The sequence below is a fragment of the Schistocerca nitens genome, chromosome 5 (assembly GCF_023898315.1).
Source record: "Schistocerca nitens isolate TAMUIC-IGC-003100 chromosome 5, iqSchNite1.1, whole genome shotgun sequence".
Lineage (NCBI taxonomy): Eukaryota > Metazoa > Arthropoda > Insecta > Orthoptera > Acrididae > Schistocerca > Schistocerca nitens.
In genome coordinates this window covers 507,054,953-507,076,043 of record NC_064618.1, presented here as the reverse complement: position 1 = coordinate 507,076,043, position 21,091 = coordinate 507,054,953, and the positions used below count along the sequence as shown (strand labels likewise).

The 21,091-nt window shown below is 44.7% G+C and overlaps 1 protein-coding gene across 1 annotated transcript in view; it reads left to right on the top strand.

Annotated features, from left to right (window-relative positions):
* The window catches only part of LOC126260828 (protein patched), a 152,907-nt gene that overhangs the window by 15,301 nt on the left and 116,515 nt on the right, over positions 1–21,091 (top strand). Inside the window, exon 2 of the mRNA XM_049958215.1 lies at positions 20,161–20,353. Within this exon, the coding sequence (XP_049814172.1) occupies positions 20,161–20,353 (193 nt within the window). The remainder of the gene's footprint in view (positions 1–20,160; positions 20,354–21,091) is intronic.

The window sequence follows — 21,091 nt, the reverse complement described above, 5'->3', positions numbered from 1 at the left end:
CCGTGCAGCGCGAACTGCACCTTATGATAACAGGCAGTGCAGTACCGTTCAAAGGTATGAAATCATCGTCCCTCCTGCCCTCGCACCGTCATTGGATAGCATTTTAAAACATAAGATTATCTACACATTTCGATTTTTCCGATTAAAGCGGCTATCTGTCGCGTAACTGAAACAAATATTTCAGATAAAACTTTAGCATTTTTTTCCGTGGAATCCGAATCTGTAATTAAAAAATGGGGTTTCGCATTTAAGATTTCAAGGTAGACACCCCTCCACCCCGCCCCCACATACGGGTTGGGGTGTGGGTTGAGTTTGGTACCATTAGCAGCTCCCCACCCCCGCACACCGCCCCCGTCCCCCTCGCCCCGAGACGGACAAATATTAATTATAATTTTTTTGTATCCAATGTGTTGTTTTCGAGATATTTCAATGTCTTTAGATAAACCGAACACACTGTGTAGTCTGCTGACTTACATCGTTGTCATTAGCAAATTAAACTCTGTAACAGAACTCCACTCGGTACTACCCGATTCTCGCGAAACTCACCAAACTAGCAGTTACTGCGAGAGATGCTCCGAGGGTCTCTAGGGGAAGATAGGAGGCCAAGCGTCCTTTGGTGCTCCTATTGAAGGCGGCTGCTTTCAGTTTTACGACCCATAAATACGGCCGGATTTAAGGCGAACGATTCGGGCTATCAAAATAAAAGGCGCCGTCTGTGGCGTGACCTGTGTCCGCAGAGTGGCTTTTAGCATGCGCCGGAGCTCCTACAGGCAGCTAGGCCCGTTTTAAAGTTACGACGGTCGCGGGATACAGCGCGCACAGGATTGAGATTGGTTCCGGATGTGACGGGATGAGTAAGTCTTCTCTACAGTTAACCATGCATGAATACTCCACCAACAATTTTAATGAGCACAGTAGAAGAATCTGTTGTCAGTATTGTTCAGCATAGGGTATAGAGAAAACCGAAGACAACAACTGCTTCAGCGCCTTCATGTTGGAGTCTTTTTTTTTTTTCTACTTAGTTACCATCTCGCCAGAAAAAATTTTAGATATCGTAACATGAGAGGTTTCAGATGCCTCCGGAATGCCATTGTACGTTATTTCAGCCAGTTACATCTCGTAGGTGCTTCGAATCGTTGAGTTCCAACCCAGTCCTTCAAGCTGAAGAAAACTCCGTCTCTCTCCACAATAGAGATCACTAAGAAGGCGAATTATGACTGGGTCCAAACTCGAGACTGTAATATACGAGACTAATAATTTCCCAACGCAATTTGTGCTGCGCCAAAAGTCATAGGATACCTACTAATATCGTGTCGGACCTCCTTATGCCCGGCGTAGTGGCTCGACGTGGCATGGACTCAACAAGTCGTTGAAGTCCCCCGCAGAAAGTTGAGCCATGTTGCTTCAACAGCCGTCCATTTTTACGGAAGAGCTGCCGTTGCAGGATACTGTGCTCAAACTGACCTCACAACTATGTCCCATAAATGTTCGACTGGCTCTGTCAGACGATCTGGTTGGTCAAATCATTCGCTCGAATTGTTCACAATGTCCTTCAAACCAATTGCGGACAACTGTTTGCATGGTGATATGGTGCATTGTCATCCATAAAAACTCCATCGTTGTTTGGCTGCAAATGGTCTCAAAGTAGACGAACGTGAAAATTTCCAGACAATGATAGGCTTATTTGGACCAGAGTATCCAGTCCATGCATCGTAGACAATCCCCACACCATTGTGTATCCACCACTATCTTGCACAGTGCCTTGTTATCAACTTGGGTCCATGGTTTCGTGGGGTCCATCAGCTCTTACCAACTGAAATCGGGACTCATCTCCAGGCCACGGTTTTTCAGTAGACTAAGGCCCAATCGATACGCTCACGAGACCAGGCGATGTCGTGCTGTTAGCAGAGGCACTCGCGTTGGTCGTCTGCTGCCATAGCCCATTAACGGCAAATTTCCCCGCAGTATCTTAACAGGTATATTCGCCGTACGTCCCACATTGATTTCTGTGGTTATTTCACGCAGTGACAATTTTACACAGACTCCACTGCTCTCGATCGTTAAGTGAACGCCGTCGGCCACTGCGTTGCTCGTGGTGAGAGGTAATACCCAAAATTTGGTATTTTCGGTACACTCTTGACACTGAGTTTCTCGGAATATTGAATTCCCTAAAGATTTCCGAACTGGAATGTCCCATGCGTGCAGATCTAACTACAGTACTGGCCATTAAAATTGCTACACCAAGAATAAATGCAGATGATAAACGGGTATTCATTGGACAAATATATTGTACTAGAACTGATATGTGATTACATTTTCACGCAATTGGGGTCCATAGATCCTGAGAAATCAGTACCCAGAACAACCACCTCTGGCCGTAATAACGGCCTTGATACGCCTGGGCATTGGAGTCAAACAGAGCTTGGGTGGCGTGTACAGGTACAGCTGCCCATGCAGCTTCAACACGATACCACAGTTCATCAAGAGTAATGACTGGCGTATTGTGACGAGCCAGTAGCTCGGCCACCATTGACCAGACGTTTTCAGTTGGTGAGAGATCTGGAGAATGTGCTGGCCAGGGCAGCAGTCGAACGTTTTCTGTATCCAGAAAGGCCCGCACAGGAACTGCAACATGCGGTCGTGCATTATCCTGCTGAAATGTAGGGTTTCGCAGGGATCGAATGAAGGGTACAGCCACGGATCGTAACACATCTGAAATGTAACGTCCACTGTTCAAAGTGCCGTCAATGCGAACAAGAGGTGACCGAGACGTGTAATCAATGGCACCCCATACCATCACGCCGGGTGATACGTCAGTATGGCGATGACGAATACACGCTTCCAATGTACGATCACCGCGATGTCGTCAAACACGGATGCGATCATCATGATGCTGTAAACAGAACCTGGATTAATCCGAAAAAATGACGTTTTGCCATTCGTGCACCCAGGTTCGTCGTTGAGTACACCATCGCAGGCGCTCCTGTCTGTGATGCAGCGTCAAGGCTAACCGCAGCCATGGTCTCCTAGCTGATAGTCCATGCTGCTGGAAACGTCGTCGAACTGTTCGTGCAGATGGTTTTTGTCTTGCAAACGTCCCCATCTGTTGGCTCAGGGATCGAGACGTGGCTGCACGATCCGTTACAGCCATGCGGATAAGATGCCTGTCATCTGGACTGCTAGTGATACGAGACCGTTGGGATCCAGCACGGCGTTCCGTATTACCCTCCTGAACCCACCGATTCCATATTCAGTTAACAGTCATTGGATCTCGACCAACGCGAGCAGCAATATCACGATACGATAAACCGCAATCGCGATAGGCTACAATCCGACCTTTATCAAAGTTGGAAACGTGATGGTACGCATTTCTCCTCTTTACACGAGGCATCACAACAACCTTTCACCAGGCAACGCCGCTCAACTGCTGTTTGTGTATGAGAAATAGGTTGGAAACTTTCCTCATGTCAGCACGTTGTAGGTGTCGCCACCGGCGCCAACCCTGTGTGAATGCTCTGAAAAGCTAATGATTTGCATATCACAGCACCTTCTTCCTGTCGGTTAAATTTCGCGTCTGTAGCACGTCATCTTCGTGGTGTAGCAATTTTAATAGCCAGTAGTGTACAACTCCGCAAGCAAAGTCTGTTAATTTCCGTCATGCGGTCGTAATCTCGTCGGAAACATTTTCACATGAATCACCTAAGGACAAATGTCAGCTCCGCCAGTGCCCTGGCCGTATGTACCTTGGGTGTGCGTGATACTGCCACCATTTGGATATATGCATATATGCATATGTGCATATAGCTAGCCCATGATTTTTGTCACTCAGTGTCTTAATCCTGTAATAGTGCTCGTACGCGCGTTATTTCTTAGCACACCACTAATTTATTTAGCATCCTCATCATAGACATTCCATATCCTTGCATTTCGTCAGCTTGAGAGGTAACTCATCAGATGGAGGAGACTAGGAGGGGAAAGAGGTTGAAATTTAACTTGAAATTTGTCACGAGCATAAACTATTACCAAAATAGACGTTTACGTTAAGTGACAGTTTAAAAATTTTAGCGCCACCGTATAAGTAATGCAACAGAGCGTCCTTCTGGTTCGTAAACACCTTTACTGTGATTCTTCTATGAACTTGATTTGTGGGTGAATCTATAACCATGCCATAGGATTTACTGTTGTTTCCACTTAGTAATAAATATAATTCACTCGAAGGTACTTAGGATGCGATATCTTATTCAGGTTCACAATCGCTAGAAGCAACTGCTTCGTTTCCAGCTCTTCCCTTGAGGTATTTCTCGGGATAATAATATAAATCTCAGACGCACGTCCTTGCGGCGTTCTTGTTGTGGTTTCCTCAAAGTTCAGTGGGGATTTGTGTGGCGCTTTCGTGCCGACTGAACAAACCCGACCCGAAATGTAACTCTTCTCTGGACGTTTTCAGTTTCGTACCGCAAGCATTCCAAGCTGTCTAACAATAACTGAGAAAAGATTTACAAGAAAGATACCGAGCAGCGAAGTGTTCTAAGAATTCTCTCTTTTTACCTCTCTTTTTCTTTCAGTTGCCCGTTCCAGTGTTTATAACTATTTAACTTACACACACAACCCAAGTGAATGCTAAACTGCCAACATTATAGTTAAATGAAAACAGAATTTTTCGTGCATTTAAATTAGTCTTCTTGCTCCGACTTGGGTTCGACTCTGTTGGACTGTGTGCGAAGCGTAGATTCTCAGGAGGTATTCCAGAATTTCATGTCAATCTCTTCAGAACGTCGTCTGTTGGAAAGCAATTCAGTAGCATCTCCGTGAAGTGTGACAGTTTGCTATCGATATTGTTTGTCATTTCATTTACGCTGAAGAGCCAAAAGTTATGGAATACGCTCCTAATGTCGTATACAACCTCCTTGCCTAGGCCTATCTAGCAACTTGGATTGTCATGCGTCTGTCGGCGAAACACTTCAAAGGTATCTCTGTGTCGTCTAGATAGCCTTTCCTAATATCTTGATTGTTGCAAACGGAGAATGTGACACATGAATAGAAAGTTCTGTTTTCAGAATATGTCAAAGACGATATATTACGTCACATCTGGCGAAACAGGCAGCAAAATAATTCGTTAAACGTGTTCAAAATTCTCTTCAAACGAAACCCTGACAATCTTTACTCTGTTATACGGTGCAAGTTAAAAGTTCTAGGGGACTGATTACCTCAGAAGTTAAGTCCCATAGTGCTCAGAGCCATTTGAACCATTTTTTTTATACAGGCAGCCTTGCAGACGTCTAAGGACCTTATTCGCCTTCTGACGCACATAAAATGACGTACGGTAAGAACTACGCGTTCTAGACATCAAATGTGGGAGGTAACACGGGCATCCGAAGAAATTTTTCCAGGAGAGGGAGGGGTAGACTCTAAAACTAACATTTATGATATTAATGAATGGCCTAAAGCACATCATCGTCGATTAGGTAATTGTAGTTTGTATTCATGATTCTGACATCTTTTAATCTTATGATGACTCAGGTTTATCTGTCCTGTAGGCCCACATTGTATGTATGAACATTTACGAAAACCTGTCTCGCCGGTTTCTCTGACATTCACTTAAATGTGAGTTAACGACGGTGTGCTTTAGGCGCTTATGAGTCTCAGCATCTAAACTGTTCAGTTTCGAGACATGTCATTCCCTAAGAACTAAATTCTATAGATGACCTTATAACCTATTGTATCCTAGAAAACTGGTGGTTGCCCACTCAGACGATCAAAACTCTGAAGTCCCGATTCCATCGGGGCTGAGGGGGTGGCCGGGAGGGCCTGCGGGGAGGGGGGACAAGTGACCTCTCTTGCCACCCCCCACCCCCGCCCCCATCCGTGCTCATCGCTGACACCTACTATGGGAATGGGCACAATAAAGTGTTCGTCAGTGGAGATGTGAGAACCTCATCCGATGTGGACCACCTGCGAACACTAGTAATTTATAGCCCTACTTGCCTATAATGGCCGGCAGCAAAAATGTACGCGTCGTGGCGCTGCGAGCAGCGTCCAGCGTCGTGCAGCTATCAAATCAGTACACAAAAGTAAAGCGCCCACAACGGTACGCCCGTCTCTGCCCGCACGAACCCTTCCTATGACTATTACAGCTCATCAGCCTCCCATTTACGGGCGGCAATTTAGAACTAGTTTTACTATGGGCGTAGCCTTGCGAAATAAACACTCTCTGTCATGTGGTCTCTGCCTCTCGCTGTTGTTACTACTGGCGACTGGATAATTATACTGGAAAAGCAGCTCATCGTGAGTCTATAGCTTTGTGCTGAACTATAGTTATTACTTTGTAACTGAGGATCCACAGAAAATAATTACTGTATACCGTCTATGTCGCTTTTCTCCTGTTTTCTATAGTATTTTGTCAAGTTTTCCGTAGAAAGCATACCAGTAATTTTCGACAGCTGGAGGACAAGTTTTCGACGTAGCATAAAATACCTGGTATCAACATGATGTATCTTGTCCCAGTAATGATACATCACTTAACACAAAAGTAGGAAATTACGTAAGGACTTCGGAAAGTAACTCACTCATGTCGTCTCAAGCTAAGAACATTGCGCAACTTCAGTGGCAATTTGTCAGAAGAGAGTACACGTCCTGGGTTTCATAAAGACACAGTTACGCTGCGTTACGGATAACAAGTGCGTCACAATGTGGGAGTGAAATTTTGCGGTGACTGGAAACGTACTCTAAAGTTGGACAGAGCGGCTCTTTCGGGCAAAACTTCTAAATGCCTCACAGATTAATCGTGAAATGCTGGCGGTGTATGGACCAAAAACGCACTGTCGCGGCCAGCTGTAGTTAAATCCTGCCAGTAATTTCACCAATTCAAACATGAACGTTTCTGGCAGGGAAAGGAAATCCATCGGCATCGACCACAGACGACAGTGTACAGGGAATCGGCAAGCTTAAAGTATATCTGGAGGGAGGGGCAGTGGGAGGCGAGGGGATTTCCAACGATAAGGACGTTCACACAGCGATTCTGGAATGGCTCCGTGACCAAGGAGGAGATTTATATCGTCGAGGAACTGAACGATTGGTTGAACGTTCCTACCATTCTTTACGGAAACTTGATAACTGTTGAAAAAAACTGCCTTGTATCTGTGTCACTTTGAAATGTGTTGCAACATTCAATAAAAGTTACTTGGCCTGCCGTAATAATATGTAACTTACTTTCTGATTGGCTGTTTCCAATCACTTAATATATTAAATGTAATACACTGAAGCGCCAAAGAAACTAGTATAGGCATGTGTAGTCAAATACAGAGATATGGAAATAGGCAGAATACGGCGCTGCGGTCGGCAACGCCTACTAAAACAAGTGTCTGGCGCAGTTGTTTCATCGGTTACTGCTGCTACAATGGCAGGCTAGCAAGATTCAAGTGACCTTCAACGTGGTGTTATAGTCGGCGCACGAGCGATGGGACACAGCGTCTCCAAGATAGCGATGAAATGGGAATTTTTCCGTACGACCATTTCACCAGTGTACCTTGAATATCAGGAATCTGGGAAAAAGATCAAATCTCCGACATCGCTGCGGCCGGAAAAAGATCCTGCAAGAACGGGAAGAACGACGGCTGAAGAGAATCGTTCAACGTGACAGAAGTGCAAACCCTTTCGCAAATTGCTGCAGATTTCAGTGCTGGGCCATCAACCAGTGTCAGCGTGTGAACCATTCAACGAAACATCTTCGATATGGGTTTTCGTAGCCGACCACCCACTCGTTTACCGTTGATGACTGCACGACACGAGCACTTACGCCTCGCCTGGGCCTGTCAACACCGTCAATGGGCTGTTGATGACTGGAAACATGTTGCCTGGTCGGACGAGTCTCCTTTCAAATTGTATCGAGCGCACAGACGTGCACGGGTATGGAGACAACCTCATAAATACAGGGACGCCGAATGTCAGCAGGGGACTGTTCAAGCTGTTGGAGGATGTGTAATGTTGGGGGGCGTGTGGAGTTGGAGCGTATGGGACCCCTGATACGTCTAGGTATGATTCTGACAGGTGACACGTACGTACTCATCCTGTCTGATCACCTGCATCCATTGATGTCCATTGTGCATTCCGACGGACTTGGGCAATTCCACAGGACAATGCTACACCCCACACGTCCAAAATTGCTACAGAGTGGCACCAGGAACACTCTTCTAAGTTTAAACACTTCCGCTGTCTACCAAACACCCGACGTGAATATTTTTGAGCACATCGGGGATGCCTTGCAACATGCTGTTCAGAAGAGATTTCCACCCCCTCGTACTGTTACGGATTTATCGACAGCCCTGCAGGATTAATGGTGTCAATTCCCTCCACCACTACTTCAGACATTAGTCGAGTTTATGCGACGTCGTTTGTGGCACTTTTGCGTGCTCGCAAGGGCTGTACACGATATTAGGCAGGTGTGCCACTTTCTATAGTTCTTCAGTATTTCTTTCGAGGCACACGATTCTGGTTCAAGCGCTGAAAGTGGTGTAAGTTTCAGATAACCTCTAATAAACCTACACGTTTCGTTTAGCACTTTGTCAACTATTTTTGTGGATATGGATTTGTACCATACTGGGCAACTCATACTCTGCAGCACTGTAACATGTTAACAGCGCCGTCGTTTTCAGGATTTGTGGTCGAGGGCCCTAAGTGCTACCAGTAATCCTTGCGAAGGATATTATTTCAGGATTTCACCTTCACTCTCATATTCTCGCAGCGCTGCTTGTACGTCAGAGTGCGATCCAGATTTGACACAGCTGCACTGCAGTGTGCCTGGTTTTACGTTGTTACGTTAAAAGTAGACCGCGTAGTTGCCGCCGTGCGTGTGGACTACGCGAGCTCCTCGCCTTCGGTAGTGTGCCCACTGGGCGATCTCCGATGTGGACTGAGTCGTTATCTTGAATCAGGAAGCGTCCAGCGGCCGGCTCTTCTCAGAAGGCATGCGCCTGGGGGCCATTCAGTGCCTGCTGGAGGCCTGCCAACAACTCTCCCTAAAGAAGATGTACCCGTCGCATCTGTGACCTTATACCTAAAGCGAGAGATTCGGCTGCTTAGCTGACTCTCATTCATATTGTATTTTGTCTCTGCCGACACCGATGTTATTAGTATGGCCAGACGTTTTCGAAACACTCATACAAAGAACGCTTGGAGTTGTTCCTCGAATCCCTTGTTGCAGTTCGAAACGCTTTTTTCTCGTTTTGGAGTTGTAATCAGTTTAAGAAATTATAGTCCACGTGGCACGTTAAACATACTTTTGACAGATTTCGCGGACGAACGAGCATGAATACCCACAAAGAAGAGTTAAAAGTAATGGTTGCTCTGAATATCGCGCTGTTCAAATAAATATGACAACCTCGGCTGTAAACAATAGCAAGGTTGTTTTGAGAAATTGCACAGTAAATTTTCAATGAAATCTCATAAATGAGGTATGTCAAGTATATCCATTAAGATTTATTTATTCAGTTAAGTCACTCTTTACAAACATTCCGAGAATAATGACAGAGTTTTAAATATTGTCCATTCTTTCCAAAAGTTTGTTCTTAAAAATGCGTGAGTGGGTACTTAACATTGTTTACATGCAAACTGAGTGCACTTAACATGACATAGAATTGACGTACAACTGCTTACTTGTTGGGACAGTAAACGAAACTTTACTATAAAACCTCTCAACACAAATTTAAAACGTCCGAATTGTTTCAGTTTATGATACTAAAATTTCCATTATCGGTATTTGCAGTAGTAATTATAACTACTTCAGAAATTTAATCTGTGTTAAACACGATATGTCGCCTTACTGTAGCACGTAAGCGTGTTAAAGATGGCCCTTGTCATACCTTCCATCAACGTGTCGCACAAATTCGCGTAAACAATGGTAAGGGGCACAATATTGCTTGCTTACTTAAATGATTATTCACGTTTACCAGATTAGCAACAGCTTTTTATGCCATCTGCGTTCAGGAACGCATTCAAAATCTTTATCTGAGTCGTAGTTACGCACTCATTCTCGGATCTGCACTAAACGTGCCTGAAAAGCATTTCCCTTGCACGAACACCACACTCGATACTACTACTACTGGCGGCCATGTTTTTGACACCACCGTTTACATGCACACATCCTGACAAATTTTCCATTAGTGAGTATCTGAAATTAGAGACGGAGCTGCCATTACGCGGTTTATCGTGGAACCATCTTCACGTGCCGCGTTTTACGTGCAACAACTGTGTTTCTCATCGACTGTCCCTTACCATTGCTTACAGCCTAGACCTTAACTCTCCATACCCCCACAGCAGATTTACTTGAAACCGGAAGCAGGTAGGACTGTAGCTGCTTACTTTATGAAGATTTGGTACAAGCGAATGACACATTGACATCCAGGAAAGTTCTTACGACCACCTGAGAGCCAACCAGCATGTCTCTGGAAAGCGGGTGTGGTATTTAAACTTCGCAGCTCCCGAGAGTCCTACAAGGCTATCAATTGTTTTCGATAGTCTAGCCGCGTCAGTTCCAAATTTCAGTATTATAAGAAATGCCTCCCTGGATCCCTCCTGTTCGCCGTGACTAAAAGAGTCTCTTAATGCTACAGCATTTGGAACCCTACAAGCACAGCAGTTTCTTCGTTTGGTGCAAGTCTTTTAACTTGCTTGTCCTTAATGTGTTCTAATCATCCAACCCTGGGGAAAGGGAACCTACAGTTTAGAGCGTAATTCGAACCACGTGTCGTTCCACGTGATAAGTCACATCGTTTGAACTGAAGGCCAAGTTAAAATCTGACTTAAAATTTCCGTGGTCCGGCGTGAACGCCATCTCGCGGCCTCTCGGTTTCCAGTCACGTACTTCACCGCTATACCGCCACGTCTGATTATGCATAGTATAACTGTTATCATTGGCTAACGACGCTAACACGTCGTACCGGCAAGGGCGGAAAACGTACGCACTAACCACACTTCCATAACTACATCTCGTTTGGAACTATCTACTGCCAGACGTATTTCTGGCAAACAGCATGTACTTAACGTCGGTATTGAAAGTTCTGGAACGGCTTTATATTTCCAAAGACTCTTTTTACGGGAGAATCTCTAATAAGCAGGTGTATGGATAAAGATTCAGTTTCTTGAAATTCGACACGACAGATCTCTGTGCAATTCTCAATTTTACGTTTAGTGAATGCCAGAGAAAGCATTCTCCGTAGGACCCAAAGTGATTACCCCGAGTAATTGTGTTTATATTCTGAACTGACACGGTTAAAAGAATGTTTCTTTTTTGTACATGTATTTTCACATTTAGCAATGCCTTGGTACGTCAAAAAAAGGCCGAGTTTACTTTGGTTCCGATTCCTCTTTAAACTCTTAAGGTCGAGCCGATTTACTATCGCCTAAAGACGAGCACCTCCAGTAGGATCATGCCGAGGAAAGCACTTTGAGGTTGGTTATCTGAGGAACAGATCATCCAGCTAGAAAAGAGAAGAGCATTGCTCCTTTAAGTTTTCGGTGATAACCCTGAGAGCTGGAAGATCTTTTTTTTAACAAGATATTAATACCCTCCCCGCCTTCCCCAAAATAGCTAATGTTTCCACTCTGTTGATTTCGATGTCGCCAGAACATTGACATTCTTGCCTTTTTTCCGCCGTATAACGTTTCAGTTTGAAACGGTACCATCTCGCGAATTCATATATACAAACTATTTCCATGAATACGCTCAGTGTTACAACTCAGAAGGAATCCTACAATTATCCAGTAATCGACCCGCAAGCCGCTGGAGTATTAAAACGGTTCATCCCGTGGTCTGGTATCAGGCGTCTTCTGTTTTCATACTGAACTGGAGCAGAACCCTGCCTTTTAAACTAGGTGTTTGTTGATGAAAAACGCTTTTTCGATAAGTAAAATACTCTTGCACTGAGGAGTACTGTGCTCTAATATTATAAAATATCTCGGAGAGAACAACGATCTATTGTGACACACAACCAGGACGGATTCAGAAAATATCGTTCTTGTGAAACACAACTTGCTCTTTATTCACACGAATGATTGCTATCGACAGTTGATTTCATATTTTTCGATTTGCAGAAGGCTTTAGACACCGTTGCCCACAAGCAGCTTCTAGTCAAATTTTGCACGTATGAAATATTGCCTCGGTTTTGCGACTGGTTTCATAACTCGTTATGTTCGTAGTAACTGACGGGAAGTCATCGAAGTGGTATCTCACGTTTCCCAAGGAAATGTTATAGTCTGTCTACCTTTATTAAACTATATAACGGTTTAGGAGACAATGTAAGCAGCCATCTAGGAACGTTTGCACGTATGCTGTCGTTTACCGTCGAGTAAAGTCATCAGGAGATCAATACGAATTTCAAAAGATTTAGCCCAGGTCTGTACCTGACGCGAAAATTGATAGTTGGCCCTGAACAATTATACGTGAGATATTCCAAATCAGTACAAAAAAATCCGTTAAATTTCACGATAAATTACACAAATTTGAATTTAGTTGATTCTACTAAACACCTAAGGATTAAACTTTAGTACAACGTACATTGGAACCATCTCACAGGAAATATTGTGGGAAAGGTGAACCAAAGACGGCGCTTTATGGGCAAATATTTAGAAGATGCAACAACTCTACTAAAGAAATTGCCTACACAATGCTTGTTCGTCCTTTTCTTGCCTACTGCTGCGCGGTATGGGATACTTACCAGATAATACTGGTAGAACACGTCGAGAAAGGTAAGGAAGGGCAGCTGGTTTCGTATTGTCGCGAAGCAGAGAAGACAGTGTCACGGATATGACACGCGACTTGGGGTGGCCATAAATAAAACAAAGGCGTTTTTCGACGCGGCTTGATCTTTACACGATATCTCAATCACCAAATTTCTCATCCCAATGCGAAAATTAGAGAAACCAGGACTCGTACGGAGATATTGAGGTGTTCACTTTTATCACGCGGTATTCGATAGTGGAACGGTCGAGGAAGATGTACATCAGCGTCTGCAGAAGCCTCACTGGAGTCCAGAAACGGCACCAACAGACGCGGCACCGTCTACGGAAGGCGGCCTTGAGCTCAACGCGTGCGGAACGCCAGTCTGCGAACGCGGTCGGCTGGGTAGGCGCAGCTGCCTGTGTTTTGACACCCCGATCTCCCTCACCCTAAATCTGCCCGAATTTATGGCTCGTAAAACGGGAGGGCGCCGTCCTATGGCGCAGAAGCGGCCGCGGAGGTTAGTCTTCGATTGGGTCATCGCCTCCGTTGAGTCAACAATTTGCCAAAACTGTGTTGGCGCTTGCACCAAGAGGAGCCGGCTTGGAATGAATCCTTCATTTGTAGCACTAGCACTAGTGCCAGTCAAGCAGTGTGAATGGTGCTGCAAATAGCGCACTTAACAAACACGGTTTCGGACCGCGCATTCGAGAGGAACGTATCATACAGATTTAGGTATCCCAAAATCACCTCTGACGATTACTGCAAAACCTTTCTTAAAAACGCCTAAGTCACATCCTATCAACATCCTTCTCGAACTGATCTAGTTGTCCATTTTTAATGGCTGCCGACGAGACGAGAAACTACAATCTTGCAGCCTGTCTATCGCAGAAAGTTATTTTAAAGTCGCGCCTGTAAAATTATATTTGAGTAATATATCGAGTCCTCCGCACCCCACGAGTTCCTGAAGTTGAAACTCTGCGTGTAAACTATTTTGTATGCACGAGTGTTTGTTTTCTTTCAGTTCATATGCGTGTTGGTACCTTAGCTACAGTTGTCGCCATTAAACGATCGATTATCCACAAAGTATGGCTCGGTGGTTCACGGATAATTGCCTGAACTCCAGTCAAAGGTCCAGGGTTCGATCCAAGCACATCGTAGTTAGGAGTCATGCTAATCTGTAGCCCGCAGCTCTGGATGATTCGTAAGTTAGTTCAAACATTGGACGAAGCGAAATCACCTCCAATAAAGCACTCTGGAGTTCAAATCAACATTGATGACAAATTCCTTTATAAGTTTTAACATTTGTCTTTAGTACTGACTAAATACATTTTCGCCAACGGCCTTGCCGCAGAGGTAACACCAACTCCCGTCAGATCACCGAAGTTAAGAGCTGTCGGGCTGGGCTAGCACTTGGATAGGTGACCATCCGGTCTGCCGAGCGCTGTTGGCAAACGAGGGTGCACTGAGCCCTTGTGAGGCAAACTGAGGAGCTACTTGACTGAGAAGTAGCGGCTCCGGTCTCGGAAACTGACATACGGTCGAGAGAGCGGTGTGCTGACCACATGCCCTTCTATATCCGCATCCAGTGACGTCTATGGGCTGAGAATGACACGGCGGCCGGTCGGTACCGTTGGGCCTTCATGGCCTGTTCTGGAGGAGAGGAGAAATGCATTTTCTCTAATATCGAAACTGATGGTACTGGATGGGCAACTACAAGCACTTTCGAACAATTCATGTACTACAAAGTGTGGTGCGTAAATGCAGAGCTTGAAGTGATATTTACGTATATTTAACCTATGCTACCGCTTATTTCTATATTTCAGATTTTCTTTTCAGCCCTAACGTTACGTAAATCTAATTCTTTGATACGGTATGTAATTCAAATTCACATATAACGCATGAAACATATGGTAGTTAATTAAACTACGTTTATGTACCTAACGGAAGCGCCATGGCTTTGTTTAACAATATCAGATATTATACTTGAATTATTTTTCTCTTTTAAGATACGCATATCTTTCCTGAAGTGAGATTATTCCGTAAAACTCACATCACCGTAACTTCGTTGCGTAAATGATAGACCAGCAGTTATAATGTCTGATGCTGCCTTTATTTCTTGGCATTTCCACTTTCCCAGGGCCTTCTTTGAGCAACTAACACCTTCATTATGATTCCACTATACTTCCATCCTTTACTAGGATCATAAGCTCGTTCTCACGCCGAAGAAGGAAAAGATGATGGTTCAAATGGCTCTGAGCACTATGGGACTTAACATCTGATGTCATCAGTCCCCTAGAACTTAGAACTACTTAAACCTAACTAACCTAAGGACATCAACCACATCCATGCCCGAGACAGGATTCGAACCTGCGACCGTAGCGGCCGTGCGGTTCCAGATTGAAGCGCCTAGAACCGCTCGGCCACACCGGCCGGCGGAAAAGATGATACCACATCGAACTCGGCTACGTCTAATAAAGAATTATACCTTTCAAAAAACTTTACCTCAAAGTATTAATCTTCGAAATCATTAATAAGTTATTTGCTTTTCGTTTTGCGTAAAAGATAGATCACAGGCAGTACAGAGTTCGTGTCACATGGTAACGAACTGCCACGCAATCTTTTCCACGGTGCCGTAACAGATTCCTTCCCACACTTCTGTCGTGACGCCTAAGTTATCACGACGCTACTCTGTAACAGTGGAAAAATGTTCAAGCAGCCACGAGAGCTTCATAAGATGTGGAGATTGTTTGAACGTAAAATGTACAGGGTAATCAGAAACACCCTGGAAAGCTTGTAAGAGTGTTGTGTAGGGTAGGTTGTGCAGAGAAATAATTGTTCAGAAAAAATTCTATAAGTTGTTCCGTTTCCGAGTGAATTAGGTTTGAAATTAGCCAATGAGGCAGTTGAGAGCGCAAATTGAAGCGGTCGGCAAGATACAATTAATGTCAGGTTTTCTCATAGCGCAGATGATAGCACACGAGACTGTTCAACACTTGGGTCGGTTTCTATCTTTACTACCGTTACACGTCCAATTTTTGTATCGCTCTCTTGCTCATTTTTAGGAATCCAAGCGAAGAACACGTTTGGCGACGCTATTCCGTCTGTGACGGACCACTTGAATTTGGTCGCGCAACGGCCTAATTGACTGACTTCGATGTTAACTAGTTTGAAAACGGCGTAACACGTCGATTTTTTTTCTTAAGGATTATTTCTCAGCATAACCTACCCTGCAACACCCTTACAAGCTTTTCAGACGGTTTCTGACCGCCCTGTATGTATGTTCCTATTAATACAGTATCTGTACTATTGTTCGTCACAATCTTCACCCATTTATTAAATATTCATGTCACAGTCTAGGTGATGGCTTTAGAGAGTTATGTCGTCTTCTTCCTACTCCCGCTGCTTCCCTCCAGTTAAGGTGGAACGTAATTTTCTACAGTGTGCCATTTCTTATTTTTCGCAACTGTTATAATAGTTTCGAAGTAGCTACACAGGTGGTTGTCACCACAGCCACACGCTGGAGGATCGTCTTGCGCCCAGGTGGTCTTGTTTCAGTAGAGCTGATGTACACACCTGTGGAACCTGGCCGCGCTTGTGTGGCTTCGCGGGCAGACCTGTTGCTTTCAGCTGACCCCATTACTGCCAATGCATTGCTTCCTCAACGACGACACGCAATACTTTCTGAGAGCACGCATTGTAACCTTGACTTATGCTTTCTATGCAAGGTCCTAGAGGAGATGATCTGCCATTACCTCCCTCAAACCTGCTATGAGGTGTCACGTGTGTATGTCTGTCGTGTGAACCTTTATACTCTGTTGTGCTGGGTTTGTTATGGATGAAGGGAAGTAATGGTACTTATCCTACTCCTCTCGAAAAGGACCAACATGCCGCCGAGCTTAACTTCCCTATCCGACGGGCGGATCACATGTAAGTCTCACTTCATGAGAAGTTTGGAATTTATTCTAGGACACTGGCGCAAAGACTGTTGATCAGAAGCTTTACGCCATCGCCTCTCCGTCCCATACTGGCCAAATACTGCTCTTGAATATTTCATCTAGCACAAGGATTCGAACCCACTTACCTCCGAGTGGAGCGCCATCACACAGTGGTGCTTTAGCGGCCTCGGCTATGGAGGCAAGTTAAAACTTTGCACTGTTAAATAATTTTTCGGGTTGGTGACCTCCCTCCGCCTCCTACAAGTTACTATCCGGTGCGAATCCGAACCAACACAGAAGCCGCTGCAATTAGGACCATGTAGTAGGAAGCAGGACGAAGGTGACTTTAGTTTCGTTTTGGCAATCCTGATTTAGCTTCTCTATGGTTCACATAAACCACTTCGAAAAAGCCTCTATGGTATCTGCAACGAAGCCAGTGCTGATACCAAACTACTGTTCTGCATTCTGCCTTATGCGAACTAGCAAGAATCTCTGCTTAAAGATCAGCGTTATAAACGACTTGAATTACTCAAAAAAGCCAGCAACAGCTGAATCCCGCCTCTCACAGCTTCATGAAATAGTCTGTAGCAGTACCAAAGGGACGGAAGGGGGCGTGCAACTACGAACGTATGGGACAATGACAGCGGTGAGTGCATCACAGTTCTCGAAATGATTTTATCAACTGTGATAGGAGACATTCAATGAAACATGGACCATCTCATCTAATTAACACAAATGCTCGTCCGGTACGGCTGTCACGGCCGGGTTCGCCTGTTGTTTAGGCTACACCTCTAGGCACTCCGTACAGTTCCTAGCAAGTCCAAAATTGCAAATGGTTCAAATGGCTCTGAGCACTATGGGACTCAACTTCTGAGGTCATTAGTCCCCCAGAACTTAGAACTAGTTAAACCTAACTAACCTAAGGACACCACACACATCCATGCCCGAGGCAGGATTCGAACCTGCGACCGTAGCGGTCTCGCGGTTCCGGACTGCAGCGCCTAGAACCGCACGGCCACTTCGGCCGGCCCAAAATTGCATTCGTAAAACTGTACTGTTACATATGTTACAGTACTATCATGGGACTTTTCAACCTGCCTGTCACCGTTGTCGTAGGGTCGGTTTGTTGTATGGGGTTTGGAAATGTTAGCGACAGTGGGTGGCCGGATGCTCTTCGTGACGCTACTACTCCCCCCTCCTCCTCCTTCCCCCCCCCCCCCCCACGGCCTTCCCCCCTCGACGGGACGCAATCTGTGTACCCCATCTGTTTGCTTCTAGAGCAAATCACATGTTCAAAAGCGTAAAAAAAAAAACTGTTTCATCGCTAATAATGTGTTTTTTTGTGGATTGCGACCGATAATCTGAACGAAAATATGATAATATCTGCGTCTTTAATCTAGTATTCCCTCTAATTGTATAGGGTAATTTTGTGACGGAAGGAATTAGTTCATTCACTTTACTCTATCGTAAAATATGTAATATGATAATAGATGTACTCATCCAACTAACGTCTGCTCCAAACTTTTGACGTATTTTCTTTGGTCCTACGTGAAAATTGTGACGTCTTTACTGCACAGCCTTACCATCGTCTCAATTAGTGTATAATGGAACCCATGAGCGGTTTTTTGCGTCGCAATGCGAAACTTACCTTTTATATCTGTACAGCTTCTTCCTGTGTCACCTGTATAAGTGCAAAGTATAATAATGCAGAGATAACATGTCAGTATTAATGCAAGACTAATACCACATCGCAGTTTCCTGCAAGAACACAGCCACTGATTTTCGCTAACAGCAGTTACATTAACCGGACGTCCAAACTGATAAAAGAAGGCTCATGTGGCACTGTTGGCTGGGAGACCTCGAGGGACGGGTTCAGGCGTCTTCGGAAAAGGCTTTTTTTCATTCGCTGAAAATGGAAGCTTTCCTCGGCATGTGTCAGAGTTGCATCTTAACGGCATATGTTGTGTGTAAGATCTGTAATGGATTTGTCTAATGCGTGGTGTCATGTTTGTATTGCATGATGGTGAGAGAATGGAGAGGACGCAACTCTGTCCGGTCATATAGTTTGTTCCACTCGAATTGCACCAGGGGGACTGCCGGGCTTATTGTCCCCACCCGCTACAGATCACCACCAACAGTGTTACACAATCTCACTCCATCACATAATTGTATGGAGTAGTTTAGAATTTAATGCAGCACAGTGGTGGAAAGCCTGGAGGTCAGTGGTGGTGGTGATCAGGGTGAGGATGCTGATGATGGCGATGATGATGACGATGATGATATGACGATGACGATATAACGATGATGACGATATAACGATGATGACGATATGACGATAATGATGATACGTCGATGATGATGACGATATTATGATGATGACGATATTATGATGATGACGATATTATGATGATGACGATATTATGATGATGACGATATTATGATGATGACGATATTATGATGACGATATTATAATGATGACGATATGATGATGACGATATGATGATGACGGTGATATGATGAAGATATTATGGTAATGATGACGATATGATGATGATACTGATGATATATGATATGATGATGATATATGATATGATGATGATATATGATGTTATGATGATGATATATGATGTTATGATGATGATATATGATGTTATGATGATGATATATGATGTTATGATGATGATATATGATGTTATGATGATGATATATGATGTTATGATGATGATATATGATGTTATGATGATGTTATGGTGATATGGTGATGATATGGTGATATGGTGATGATATGGTGATATGGTGATGATATGGTGATATGGTGATGATATGGTGATATGGTGATGATATGGTGATATGATGATGATGCTGATGATATGGTGATGATGCTGATGATATGGTGATGATGCTGATGATATGGTGATGATGCTGATGATATGGTGATAAGGGGGGGAGGAGGAGGAGAACGATCTGATGATTATGAACACCATGCATATACGTAACATAGCTGTTCAGACAGCACTGGTCATCTGAGGCTTAGTGCCGTTCTGTAACCACTGCGCCACTCGGACATTGTGTTATCGCAATTGCGCGGACTATCTCGACACGCCTCTTAGACGATCCACGGTCGCCGTCTATGTCCTCCATGCTCCCTACTTTGAGATTCCCACAGGAGGTCTGACGTAACTGTGCATCCGCACTGAAAGTGGTGGATTCATTGCCTGTGGAGGCGAATCAGTTATATGAATGCATGGTGTCTGTTCTCTCGAAAATGTCAGAAAGAAAGGATACCACCCATCGAGCAGAATCAATTATGTCCGAAAGAACTGGCACCATACATTCAAATCGTATCATATAACAGTTTACGTCGAGGTCCTGCGATTTTAACAAACAGTAATGTAAATGTGTGATTCCCTAGCAGGTGACTGCGCCAGACAGACATCTTGAGCGTGTACTGCATAGTGTGCTGCCGTTATATGGCAGACAGAGCAGAGTGTGACGGAGTTGCTTTTGCAGGGCAAGGCGAGCGGCGTGCGCAGCGCGCTGTGGGCGCGCGCCTGGCTGCAGGGCCACCTGTTCCAGCTGGGCCGCTTCCTGCACCGGCACGCCGGCAAGGTGCTCTTCGTCGCCGTGCTCGTGCTCGCCACCTTCTGCGTCGGACTCAAGTCTGCGCAGCTGCACTCGCGCGTCGACCAGCTCTGGGTACAAGGTCAGTAGCTACGTTACTCACCACTTGGCCAGCCAGTCTCCATGCTTCGCGAAACTGTTCCATTTTTGAAGGGATCACTCTCAAACACCAGACAGTGTTTTGACAGAGAGGCTCAGTATCACTCCAAATGGGGCAGGAAGAGCACCCTGCCATGAAGTCAAATATTTTAAAAAAAAGCCACGTCATTAAGACATAGAGAGTTGCGTACCAGATAAGAGTTACGAAGAAGAAGAAGAAGAGACGCATCACTTCCGAATAGTCACCAATTTCAAATTTGATCTGTATTACATTGGCATCTGCTTAACTATCAGGGTTTCCCAATACGCCCAGAGCCCACCTCTGTGTTCTCTAGGCTTGACTCTCGGGATTAACGTTCGAGAAAGAAGCAATTTGTCGAAGGTTAATCCCCAAAGTCAAGCCTGGAGAACACACAGGTGAGTTCTAAAATACCGAAGTTGCCATTGGGCATATTGGGAAACCCTGATGGTGAAGTAGATACCAAGGTCTAGGAAGTCAGAATAGACTATTATTGTGATCCACCGAACAGAGGAGTCTATCTTGGCGGTATGCATTAGTCTGCATACATCCCTACGTTAGACTTCATGATTACAATCCTATTGTCACTACAGGGTAAACCCCTCATGGATCAGAAAATGCCCGATTGTATGTTCTTTCCCACTGCCCATAAAAAATACACTGCCGGGATCAAATGCTACACCTGTAAGGACTCTATTCAAT